This window comes from Pan paniscus, chromosome 10 (assembly GCF_029289425.2).
Source record: "Pan paniscus chromosome 10, NHGRI_mPanPan1-v2.0_pri, whole genome shotgun sequence".
NCBI classification, from domain to species: Eukaryota; Metazoa; Chordata; class Mammalia; order Primates; family Hominidae; genus Pan; species Pan paniscus.
The window spans coordinates 139,024,358-139,037,838 of record NC_073259.2 but is presented as its reverse complement, the minus strand read 5'-3'; the positions used below and the strand labels follow the sequence as shown (position 1 = coordinate 139,037,838).

The 13,481-nt window shown below is 46.0% G+C and overlaps 1 protein-coding gene across 3 annotated transcripts in view; it reads right to left on the bottom strand.

Annotated features, from left to right (window-relative positions):
* ADGRD1 (adhesion G protein-coupled receptor D1) overlaps positions 1 to 13,251 on the bottom strand; it is a 188,268-nt gene extending 175,017 nt beyond the window's left edge. The window contains exons 1-3 of one of the 3 annotated variants that reach the window (XM_055096392.2): positions 12,518 to 13,251; positions 12,389 to 12,425; positions 429 to 512 (exon numbers count right to left, since the gene is read on the bottom strand). In XM_055096392.2, coding sequence (XP_054952367.1) covers positions 429 to 512; positions 12,389 to 12,425; positions 12,518 to 12,583 — 187 coding nt within the window. In that variant the 5' untranslated portion in view covers positions 12,584 to 13,251. The remainder of the gene's footprint in view (positions 1 to 428; positions 513 to 12,388; positions 12,426 to 12,517) is intronic. The other 2 variants (XM_063593230.1, XM_003817845.6) reach the window with 2 other exon arrangements.
* Positions 13,252 to 13,481: the final 230 nt, after the last annotated feature.

Below are 13,481 nucleotides of genomic sequence, written 5' to 3'. Positions count from 1 at the left end.
TCCCATTCAATATGCAATAGCTCTCTCTATAAAAATTCTAGTAAAATACTTCGTGGCCTGGCACAGTGGCTCACGCCTGTAATTCCAGCACTTTGGGAGGCCAAGGCCAGAGGATTGCTGAGGCCAGGAGCTTGAGACCAGCCTGGCAACATAGCAAGACCCCATCTCTACAAAAAAAAAAGCTTTGAAATAACTATTACGGGAAGTTACACAAGTATTTGTTCATCTCTATCACCGTGGCTTCAAAGCAGATTCTGTCCACATCTGCTCCCCTGATGGCTCTGGGATTCCCCGGCCCACAGTCACTCTCAGCACCCACGTCCCCCAATGGCCCTGGGACTTCAAGGCCAGCCACTCTCAGCACCCGCGCCTCCTGATGGCCCTGGGATTCCCGCGCCCACAGCCGCTCTCAGCACCCGCGTCTCTACCTCCAGTTGTATCCTGAAGTTCATGGATCCCATCCACATTCTCCAGTGGCCAGTAATGGGAAGCAGATGCCAACACCTGAAATCCTTGGGGAAAAAAGAATAAAAGTTTTAAATCATCATTAGGGAGGAAAGAACTAGAGGGTAAGAACCGCTTAGCACACACATTATGGGGGAAGAGTAAAAGGATCCCATGTCTGTGGGAGATACTGAAAGCATATTTAATAAAATTCAACACACACTCTTGGTTAGAAAAAGAAACTCTTAAATTAGAAGTTGGTAAATAGTTCCTTAACTGGACAAAACAGGGTAAATAGGAATAGATGCCTCTTGTTGCATGAAAACAGAAGCCACTGCGTTTACTGGTGACACACTAGAAGCTTGCCCATTCATGTCAGGAAAAGATAAGAATGTTCCATATCCTGCTGTTATTTACCATTATTTTGGAGTTAATATCAATGCAATCACACTATAGAAACAAATAAGGGTAAAATCATTTTAAAAGAGGAGAAAACTAACATGAATGGTATGCCAGACACTGAGGTCCTTAACAAGCACTTCCTCACTTCATGCTAACAATAATCTATAAGAAAATTGAATTCTTAGCCTATTTGTAAAGACAGGAAATGAAAGTCTTGCACAAAATCACACTGCCAGCTCATTGTAGACGCAATACTCACTTTCTCAATGTAATCCTGGTCATTCTATTTTCCCTCTATGCTTCCTCCACACTAAGCATTACTCAGTTCGAAATTTCCTTCGTGATCCTTATACTTTGAGTAAACATAACTTTATGCAGGTATGTTATTTTCTATTCTGCTCTTCTCATTGAATGCTATATGAATTATTTCTTTGTTTCTATCTAACCCTCATAATTGAGTTTGGGTAACAGTCTCTTGAGTGGCTGCCCCATAACATGTTATGCCATTCTTCTGCTAATGAACAATCAATAGCTTCCATCCTTATTCGTACAGGTGGCGCTGACATGAGTGGCTTTATGCATACAATTTTAGTCTTCTCGGGGATTAGTCCTCTGGGATTCATTCACAGAAGTGGAAATAATGGTTCAGATGACTAAACAATAATCAACTGCCCCAAGCGACTGCTAGATCATAGAAAAGGACAGACTAATAGTCTCTATGTTAGTCCTTGTTTTTTTAAAAAAAAATACTTTTTAAAGAGGAGATAATAAGATCATTATTTTCAAATGATGTATGCCTGATAACCAAAGTGGAAAATGATTACAAATAAGAAAAGAATTTCGTAAGTGAAACACTATTACAAACAATAAAAGAATTTAGCAAGGAGGCTTGTACAAATTTAATATACAAATGTCAATTGCTTTTCTGTATTCCAACAATAATGCTACAAAAAAAGAAGAGTTCTCCTAAGTGCAGCCAACAAAAAGAAAATATTTATGAAAACAAGAATAAGAATTGTACAAGATTTTCATGAAGAAAATAAAAAATAATAATTCTGAGGGATGTGAAAGCACCCTCGAATGCATGAAGGATTCAACCTATTCTTGGAAAAGCCGACTCAATGTCATAAACTATACTTTAATCTATGAGTATTAGAAAATTTGTTGTAAAAATGCTGAGAGAATTTTGTGGGGGAGATATGATTATGGAGTTTATATAAAAAATAAGAAAGAAAATCTGGAGAAGAAACAGAAGAGGATAAAGAGAGGAGATTCACACTCAATGATAAGGCACAGCATGAAACTACAATAAAGATGGCTGATTGTTACACGCGGATAGACAGTTCAGCGGGAGAAAAATCCACAAAGATGCCTAAGTACATATGGAAATTCAGTTTGTGATAAAGAGGGTCTTTTATTTTTTATTTACTTATTTATTTTTTGAGATAGAGCTTTGCTGTTGTTGCCCAGGCTGGAGTGCAATGGCGCGATCTCGGCTCACTGCAACCTCCGCCTCCTGGGTTCAAGCGATTCTCCTGCCTCAGCCTCCCAAGTAGCTGGGATTACAGGCACCGACCACCATGCCCGGCAATTTTTGTATTTTTAGTACAGACGGGGTTTCACCATGTTGGCCAGGCTGGTCTCGAACTCCTGACCTCAGGTGATCCACCTGCCTCAGCCTCCCAAAATGCTGGGATTACAGGCGTGAGCCAACGCGCCTGGCCCCAAAGCTGGTCTTTTAAATTAGAGGAGAAATATTATTCAACAAAGACATTGGAACCAGTTCACCACATGGAAAAAATTAAGATCCCAACCTCACTCTTTATACCAGAACAATTTCCAGATAGATCAAAATTTACATGTAATAAAATAAAACAAAACACAAAACTTCTGCAGAAAACAGGTTATACATTTGACAACATACCTTTTTAAAATTTCTGTGCAGAAAAACAAAATCAAGCAAAATCAAACCGAGGAGTGTTGTTTATATAATACATATTACAGAAGGGTACTGATTTCTTTTTAGAGGTATTAAACGTATTATATTAGTAAAACTCCTACTATTAAAAAGAACCAACCGAATATTGAGGCAAAGGAGATAATCAAATAGTTCGATGAAAAAGAAATAAAAATTACGTATAAATATATCAAGTGATGCCCAACCTTGCTCACAAGTTTAAAAAGTATATTAAACAACAATGAGCCTATCAGAGTTCACCCATCAGACTGGCAAGCAAAAAGTTAGCTATACTAAGCTGGCAACTTCCACCACATTTCTGATGGGAGTTCAAATCAGTACACCCCTTCTGAAGGGTAATTTGACAGTATCTATCCCAATTTTAAGTGTACATTCCCTTTGATCTAGTAATTCCACCTCTAGGAATTTATTCTAGAGATACACTCATACATATGATCAAAGACCTCTGTGCAAGGCTTGTTTGTTGCAGAATTTTTTAATAGTATCAGAAACTTGAGAACAGCCTAAATGCTCATCTACAGAGCGCTGGCTAAATAAATATGGCACATCTACACTCTGGACTGGAATACAGCTGGGATGAATACTAAGGTTCATAAATGAACTGAGATGGCATATTCTTTCATTGATATTGTCTAATTTTTAAAAATTAAGGTGATAAAAATGTGTACACTATGAGCTATTTGTGTAAAATATCGTTGGTTCAGGGCAGGGATGGAGAAGAGAAGAGGAGAGAGAAGAGAGAGAGATGTCTGGAGAGATACTGCAGAAACCAATACTGCTGTTTTGGGAGTGAAGACATCAAAAAGCTGAGTGCGAGGTGTACGAAGAAAATTTACATTGCATTATCTTTCTGTTCTATTTGAATTTTTTTTTTTTTTTTTTGAGACGGAGTCTCACTCTGTCGCCCAGGCTGGAGTGCAGTGGCGCGATCTCCGCTCACTGCAAGCTCCGCCTCCCGGCTTCACGCCATTCTCCTGCCTCAGCCTCCCGAGTAGCTGGGACTACAGGCTCCCGCCACCACACCTGGCTAACTTTTTGTATTTGTAGTAGAGATGGGGTTTCACCGTGTTAGCCAGGATGGTTTCGATCTCCTGACTTCGTGATCCGCCCGCCTCGGCCTCCCAAAGTGCTGGGATTACAGGCGTGAGCCACTGCGCCGGGCCTCTATTTGAATTTTTCAATCTGTATTCCTTTAGAAATATTTTAAGGCTTGCTTTCACAATTGAAGTGCCATAGGTAGTTATGAACATACCATCATTTTCAGATAAGAACTGACACACCCCATGTAATATCTGAATTTTTGTTCACAGGGCGCCCAACATCCACACGTGTCCCGTTCCTTGGTTCCACTTTTCAGTTTGCATCTGTCCCTCCAGCTTTATGTACACAAGCTCAAAATGTAAGCCAAGAACCAAGTTAACTCTGTAATATGAGCTAAAGAGAAGTATCTAAACAATAACTTAAGTGTCTTGTTACTCTCTAAATAAAATAGCCCTATCTAGATAAAGTAGCACATTAGAAAGTAAGGCCTGACTTCAGTTGATTTCCAGTGGGGATAGTTCTACTATTGTAATGCAATATGAAGAATCTGAAATGCAAAAATCAAAAAGATTCATTTTCATTCCCACTGCGCTTTTTTTTCCCCTAAAGTCTAGGATATTCATTTTGAAGAGGACAAAACCTCATTGACTTGTTATTCAAGTCATCTGGGAAAAAAAATTGTAAAAGGAAATAACATCTGTTATACAAAGAACAGATGTGTCTTCAGAATCCTCATCTTTATAAAATAAACCCTGTGGACGATAAAGCCCTCCCCATTCTTTCCATTTACAAATGGCCACAATCAGTCCTGGCAGAAAGGCTGACAGAGTAAAGTGATGGTGTCTCGTTCACCCCAAAGCCAGCCAGAGTTCATAGGTGGCCAGTGATGAGAAGAGCAGGGTTGAGGCCAGAACACTGCCTTCTCTCCACACCACTGCACTTCAGACAAGTGTAAAACACCTCAGTTGCCACAGATGTTTTGCAACTAGCAACACTGACTGGAAACAAGCAATGAAGGGGCTGCAAGCTGTGACACCCGCAGGGGACGGCGAGTCCTGAGAAGTGACTGGACAGAGTCCAGGGATGGCATCCAAGGTAGTTAACAAGCTGGAAGGCACAGGCCAGACTCATCAGAGCAGATGCTGGAAACCATCAGCTGGTACCACCGCAGTCGTAGGGCAGGAGAGGCGGAGGCGACGCGGAAAACTGTGCCCTGTCTAAATTAAGTAGTGCCTCCTGATGCCGAACGAAGCATTGCGGCTCTGCAGGCAGCTTTGCCCAGGATTGTCAGGTCTTCATTTTTTAAAGCAGAGTCAGAAATTCAGATTTTTTTTAAAGCAAAATCTATCAAAATTTTAATGTTAGCAATTTTTAAAAATAAAACATTGTGTGGTGCTAATGGGATGGGCTGAATTCAGCACACAGGTTCCTTTTCCAACTCAAGGAGTAAAATAACTCATAGTCCTACAAGTTTCATCAGAGCAAGAAAGTCTCATTCTTTCGGGAAAAAGGCACTCTGTGGCATTTTTCCCATTGAGAAGGTGGCATGAGACCACCTAACTCTGCAACCACCTTGATTTTCACCAAACTCTTCGAAAGACTAAACGTCTTCTTAGGCAGGTCAGCCAGCCAAGCAAAACCATGGCCCATTTGAGGACTCCAAAACAACCCCAGCCTGCAAAACAAGTAGCAGGGGACAGAGCCAGAGAGAAAATGGAGGCGGGGTGGGGAGGAAGAGAAAGAATGAGAGAGAGAGAGAGGAAAGGGCAGAGAGAAAAAGGGGTATTTTCAGCCCACATCACCACAGTTCTTCAGAATTAATTTATCATCCATATGTAATGTTTTATTAAGTTTGGTGTGTGTGTCAGAGACAGACATAGGAGAGAGATGAAAGACAGAGTATTAATACTCAAAACAACTTAATAAAACCTTTAATTTTTCCTTTTCCATTTTTCTTCCAGATTTCCCTATTCTTCCTTCTCTGTTACTTACTCCTTGTGTGCGTCCAGGGAAACCTTTATCCCTTGGTTTCCTGCAGGGAAATAATCTTCAGTGCTGCACTGACTTGGTCCAGCTGGAATCTATACCACACAGAGGAATGCCAGCCCCTGCCGATGGTCGGGCTGGCTTCGTGGCTCCATCCTCCTTGGCCTCCAACACATGGAGCTCATTTTTCCTGCATAACTTTGCCTGCTGTTCCCACTGCCTGGAATGCTGATCCCCGCGTTTGTGTAGCTCATCCTGATTCAGGTCTCAGTTCACAGGACACCTCCCCTCAGGCCACCCCTTCGTCACCACCACCATCCACTCTTTCTTTCAGGTCCTTATTTGGTTTTCTCATGGCATTTACTATTGTTTGGGATTTTTTTGTTAGTATATTTGTGTGTTGTCTCCTATATCAGACTCTGTTCCTTGAATGTTCTATTTACATTGTATCCTCCATGTCTAAGACAAGGGGCCCAGGAGGTGTGTGTGTGTGTGTGTGTGTGTGTGTGTGTGTGTGAGAGAGAGAGAGACTTTTGCATTTGAAATCTCCCAAATTTTTAATGTTAGCAATTTAAAAACTAACTATACAGGTAGAATGAATGATAAAATGCAAAAATAAATAAATAAATGAATAAACATAGAATATAATTATCTGTATAATTCTAGTATTTAGAAAATCTCTATTTGCCAAATTTCCATTTCTTCAATCGGATATAAACATTGTTTTTTTTAAATTCTATTATAAATACTACGAAGATGAAGAATCCAGTTTCTGCCATGGCCTAGCAGTTCTGACAGTTCTTTAGAAACTCTAAGGCATGATGGAGATCTAAGGAATGATAATTACTGTAATTATCTGCTTGGCCTCCCAGACCCCTAAATAGAGCGGGTGAAGTGAGCCGCCCCAAACTTCTGGAAACGGCTGGAGCCAGCTGTGCCATGTGCCCCGGGACCAGGAAACTGCTGGGTAATGACATGCTTTGGGTTTGTTTTAAGTTCTCTTTTCCTCATTACAAATGTCATGTATAAAATGGCATGCTTATAAACTTTTTAAGAATGGCCTGCAATTTATTGGCCAGTGCCATTTATGGATTCAGATTAATCAACCATCACAGCTTCATAAGGCTGTCCCCTGGGGAGCAGAGGCAAGAAATCAGGCAGCCTGGGGCCCTGGAAAAGCTTCCAGATGTGGGGAGGGGCCCGGACTCTGCCGACCCTGGATTTCCCTCTCCAAACCTACCTCCTGGCTTCCCTGTAAAGTGAGAAGTGGCTCAATAGTCCCTACGGTCCCTCAACTACGACATTCTATAATGCCTCCAGAATGACAATCTATGGTCACAGATAAGCACAGAGTATGCAAAGGCTTAAAATGATTTCAAGTTGTTTGGCAATTACTTACAAAATGAAACACCTCTCTACATGGTAGACATAAAGATCTGGCAAATATCTGGCTACTTCTGCCAGTGTAGACAGGCAAACCAGGTGATACAAGCCAAAACAGCCACCTGTGAGCCGAATGCATGCTGGTTGGCTAGCTTTATTGACGCGGTTTACCAGATGACTAGCAAATCTTCAGTGACTGTGCATAGACAAGTCAATAAATATATAGATATTTTTTGAGACAGGGTCTCACTCTGTCACCAAGGCTGGAGTGCAGTGGTGTGATCACAGTTCACTGCAGCCTTAAACTTCTGGACTCAAGTGATCCTCCCACCTCAGCCTCCCAAGTAGCTGGGACTAGAGGCATGCACCACCATGCTCAGCTGAATGTTTATTTTTTATAAAGGTGGGGTCTCACTATGTTGCCCAGGCTGGTCTTGAATTCCTGGGCTCAAGTGATCCTCCTGGCTCAGCCTCCCAAAATGCTGGGATTCCAGGCATAAGCCACTGCGCCAGCCCAACAAATATTTATTGCGTGCCTCCTATGCCTAAGGCACAGTGCTGAGTGCCAGAATCAGAAAACAAGAAATGCTTAATAGTTGTGAGAACCTTTAACAAAATAATACAGTTTGGTGTGGTCGTGGTGGAAAGTAGGCTGGCGTTTGGAAGATCAGGCTCTCGCTCTATACTGGAGACTCCTCCTTAAGGCTCCCCCAGCACCTGAGCGAACCTATGTCCCGGTACTGACCACTCGGCTGCTGTTTTCCAAGAATCTCTGTTTGTGTCTGTCTCCCCTAATTCTCCTCACGCTGTGAGCTTCTTGGGCTTAATATTGTGTCCTCTGAGCCCTGTGACCTTGCGCAAATCGCTTGGTCTGTCTGAAAGACACGCTTCTCCACCCGCGGTGCGAGGGCATGACACCACCGCAGGGCTCTTGCAAGGATGATGTAAAATCATTGAAAGGCCCAACGTGCAGACAAACTGGCCGCTTTTCATAGCTGTTTAGCACTCTTTAGAATGAAATGCTACGTGTTAAGGAGCTGTTCTCTTGCGATGGAAACAGGTTGTTTCTATTGGTGTGTTTGTGAAGCCTGTGCCCGTCATGAGCGCTCCTGAGGAGACACGCCAGGGCCAGGCTTCCTCTGCCAGAGCTGCCCGGGGGCAGGCGAGCCTCAAGGATGGAAGCTGGAGCATGAAGGAGGCCCCTAGATTCTGCTTCACACAGACAGCCAGGGATGCGGCTTTTCAGCAGGAAACAAGGTGAGCAGAGTCTGAGAAGTCGGAAGAGAAGACAAAAACAAAGGACTGGGGCTGGGTGTGGTGGCTCACACCTGTAATCCCAGCACTCTGGGGGGCCGAGGCAGGCGGATCACCTGAGGTCAGGAGTTTGAGACCAGCCTGGTCAACATGGTGAAACCCCGTCTCTACTAAAAATACAAAAATTAGCCAGCCTTGGTCACGGGCGCCTGTAGTCCCAGCTACTCGGGTGACTGAGGCAGGAGAATCACTAGAACCCAGGGGGCAGAGGTTGCAGTGAGCTGAGATCACGCCATTGCACTCCAGCCTGGGCGACAGAGAAAGAGTCTGTCTCAAAAAAAAAAAGAAAGGATTGGATAGGATGGAGGGAGGGGGGAGGGAGGGAAGGAAATGAGGGAGGGAAATGGAAAAAAGAAAATGAGACAGGAAACAAAGTGAGAGAGAAGGCAGGAGAAGGGGAGAAGGGGAGGAGGGGAACAGTGAGGAGGAAGGGAAGGCAGGCAGGCAGCAGGATGTCTTGTTCATGGAGGACACCTAAATATTCAGCAAATGTGTCCACCTTCACCATTATTCTAAAAAGGAAGGAAGGAGGAAGGAAGAGAAAAAAGGAAAAGTTCAGAAACAATTTGCAGTGAGAGGAGACGAGGAAGGACGAGGAGAAAAAGAGGGACTGCTAGAACCTGGAAAGCTGAGGAGAGAGAAACCTTGCGGTTTCAAGAGCTCAGGAGGCATGGCCACCTTCACCGTGCTTTTCCACACAGGCTACGGGTCACCACACCCTTCCGTCCCTTTCTACTGTCAGCAGCATGGCGGTCGTTTCTCTAAGACAGTGCCTTGATCAGGAAATGTTGATTTCTACCCTAAATCCAGACTTGGAAGAACAAAGCTTCTATATGGAACAACGACTGAGTTCAAACTGCTCCTTCAAGTTTAGATACAAAAATGCAAGTGCACGTGTGCATGTGTGTGTGCATGTGTGTGTACATATGTGTACGTGTGTGCATATGTGAGCTGTGTAAATAGGTGTACATGTGTGTGGATGTGGGATGTGTGTGAATGTGTGAGGGTGTGTGTGCATGTGTGTGCACACGTGTGAGTATGTGAAGATGTGTGTGGACACGTGCATGCATATGAGTGTGTGTGGACATTGTGGGGTGTACGTGTGTGAGCATGTGTGTATGTGCATGTGTGTAGAGATGTGCGAGCATGTGCAGATGTGTGTAGACACGTGGACTTGTGTGAATGCGTGCACATGTGTATGCATGTGTGTAGAAATGTATGGATGTGTGTGGATGCATGTGGATGTGTGTAGTCTGTGACTGTGTGGTCATGTGTGTAGACACGTGGATATGTGTGGACATGTGTGAACATGTGTAAATACATGTATGTTGGTGCATGTAGACATGTGTTGGCACATGTGGGTGTGGGTTGTGCATGGATGTGTATATGTGTGCATGTGTGTCTACACATGTGAATTGTGTGGACACGTGTGGATGCATGTGGACACATGATGGATGCAGGTGTGTGCATATGTGTGGATGCTTTTGCATGTGTATGCATGTGTGTCAACATGTCTGATGTGTATGGATGTGAGTGGTGGGTGGACATGTGATGTGTGTTGGCACATGTGGCCATATGTTGACACATGTAGACATCTGGTGTGTGTGTGTGTATGCATATGCGTCACCATGTGTGGATGTGTGTGATTTGTGTTGGTGCATGTGGGCATATGTTGACACATGTAGACATGTAGCATGGGGGGCATGTGGACACATGTGCATGTGTGAGAATGCGTGTGGGCTCTGTATCATAAGCAGAAGTCCGGGGAGAACCCGCACAGCTTTTCTCCAACACTGAGCAGCAGTGAGGGCCATGCTGGGGCCTCGGGGGCCACCTGCCTGCTGCAGGAGCCGGGTGCACAGCTCTGCCTGACCGCCCTGCAGTTCGAGGGGCTACCCCTCTCCTCCTCTCAGTCCTCTCCCCTACTGGAGCCCAGCCCAAGCCATGAGGCCTGCATTCACCTTGCAAGCAAGGTGTCCAAGGTGGACACGTCCTCTCTTTAACGCAGCGCTGGGCATGTTTATTCGTTCCCAAGCCACGGGAGCCCTTGCTTCATTCAGCGATTTGGCTGAGGAGAGAGGAATGTGTGGAAACTCACAGCTTCCACACCTTTTTAAAAGGAGTTCCCTATGCATGTGGACGAAACAGAAGTGGCAGCGTCCCCACCCCCGAGTTGGTGAATGGAGGTGGTGGCGAGGCGACGATGCCTGGAACATCCTGGCATGGGGCTGCCGGGCAGCCGGAAAGGATACAGAGGCTGAGGGCACAGCCCCTGGCCCTAGACCCCAGCAGGCTCCTGGTGCTCCATCCAGGAAAGGGGCTCTCCCTGGAGGCCTGGGCATCGCCCTGGGATCTGCCCACAGTGTTGGCCTGAGTCCATTTGTGGTTGATCATTAAAGGCTGGTTCCCAGCCAGGCGCAGTGGCTCACATCTGTAATCCCAACACTTTGGGAGGCCGAGGTGGTTGGATCACCCGAGGTCAGGAGATCGAGACCAGCCTGGCCAACATGGCAAAACCTTGTGTCTACTACAAATACAAAAATTAGCCAGGCGTGGTGGCATGGGCCTGTAATCCCAGCTGCTTGGGAGGCTGAGGCACAAGAATCGCTTGAACCCGGGAGGCAGAGGTAGCAGAGAGCCGAGACTGAGATCTCACCACTCAACTCCAGCCTGGGTGACAGAGTGAGACTTTGTCTCAAAAAATAAAAACAAAAATAATTTTTTAAAAAAGGCTGATTTCCCATCAGAGACAGGCAGGGCCATACAATAGCGCTCAGGGGGGGTGCCCAGCCAAGCTCTGGTGGGGCGGGGGCAGAGGCTGTGCTCACAACAGGCTTCCCAGCAGGGGTTCAGGCACTGGCAGGGTCTCCTCCCCACCTCCTGCAACCTCCAGCAGGGAGCAACAGCCCAGTGACTGCCTGCTGCTCCCAGAAAGCCTTGTCTTCCCGTCCCTGCCCCTGGCTGACCAGAACGTGTGCCCACACTCTTAACAGCAAAGGGTGTGTGCCTCCCTGTCTTCCCGAGAGAAGCCCCGTCCTGATGCTTCCTGGTTGGGTGTCACAATGGCCAAAGGAATGTGGCTCTGGGGCTGGAGCAAGGGTGGCCCTCTATCCTGAGTCCCACTCATTGGCTGCTCCAGGCTGAGCTGGTCAGCACTCTGAGGCTGGAGGTCCCGAGACCCTGCTACGGGCCAGAGCTCCAACTCCCCGCCAGTGAATCTGCCCTGAAGACATGAGATGGGTGTGGTGGCTCACATCTGTAATCCCAACACTCTGGGAGGCCAAGGCGGGCGGATCACCTGAAATCAGGAGTTCAAGACCAGCCTGGCCAACATAGTGAAACCCTGTCTCTACTAAAAATACAAAAAAAAAAAAAAAAAGCTGGGTGTAGTGGTGCACACCTGTGATCCCAACTACTCAGGAGGCTGAGGCAGGAGAATTGCTTGAACCTGGGAGGCAGAGGTTGAGGCCACTGCACTCCAGCCTGGGCAACAGAGCAAGACTCCATCTCAAAAAGAAAAAAAAAAGGAAGAAAGGAAGAAAGAGAGAAAGAAAGAGGCAGAAGGCATTCAAATGAAGGAGATCATATTTCCTTAATCACAATGTTTCATATGACCCAGCTCAAGGGGTCCAGAACCACTTCTCCATCCACCACTCAGCCAGTGAGGGGTGGCAGAGCTGCCCAGGGTCACAGTGTGTGGTGAGGCAGTGAGGTCGGGGACCAGGAGCCCAACAAGGGCCATTCGCTGATGCCTCAGAGATGAACAAGTGGGCTGTTCCTGGGATACCCGCACTAGGCAGGGGGAGGGCGGTGCTCAGAGTGAGAAGGAAACACTCTTACCTGGATGGTCCTGCGATCTGGAGTAGACGCCACGCACCTGCGCACAAAAGACCACAGTGTGAGACACGCTCAGGGAAAGCCTCCGGAGAAACCAAGCCTGTCGCCATCCCGGCCACCTGGGGACATTACCTGAAAGTTGTAATAAAATAGCAGCAGCCAGGAGCACCAGCAGCACAGCCGCAGCAGTTTTTCCATGGCTCTCTCGGAGGTCAAAGCTCGGAGCCAAGCGAAATTCCTGAGGGTCTGTGAGAACGAGACCTCTTAACCTTCACTTCCTTGGAAAAGGGACATTTTCACAGGTTCCAGGGGAGAAAATTTCTGTCTCCTTAAAGTTTGTGAAACACAGCTGTCTTGGAGACCTAATGGGTGTTTCTTCCTCGTCTCAAAACTTGAGATTCTTCAGTGATCAATAAACACGTTGCGATGACCAGAGCAGCTGTGGAATGCAGGGAGGAGAAACCCAAGCCCGACTCGCAGTCCTGGGAAAGCAATCCCAGGTCACCACTGTGACCACGACCTGCGCCCGGAGACGGGAGGCTGTTTGTCCTGCGGTATTTTCTTTTTATTTCAAGAGCCTCCGTTTGTCTCAGTCAGGTTTGGAGCTTCCCTTTTCTCTGAAGAAGGTTTTGTGCGTGGTTTTTCCCTGGAGCGCCCGCCTGCTCCTCGGGCTTGTCCTGTGGCCGCTGTCGAGCTCCTTCTGGTCTGGCTCAAGTTCACACCTCCGTCCTGCTCTCTGGGTGGAGGGGGAGTGAGTGATGTAAGTCTCTCTCCTCAAACTTTGTTCTGTTCTCCTTTTCTATTTATATCCCCACTGCTGTGTCCTTCCTGGGTCCTAACTCCAGCCTCTTAACAACAGCTGAAATATTTTCAGGATCTCAGGCTCAGAATCAAACCAAACAGACATGGTGTGTGGTGCGTGTGCGTGTGCGTGTGTGTGTTACTGATGCCTTCTGGTCAGCGCCTTCAAAGTCGGCATAAATATTAATAAATACAAAATGCAAAACAAACCGTAAACTCTGTTTAGATCTGAGTCTTGTTTGCCCCCAAAAGAGAATGAAGTTGACAGAGGGAAAAGAAAAAGCAGCACACCCAC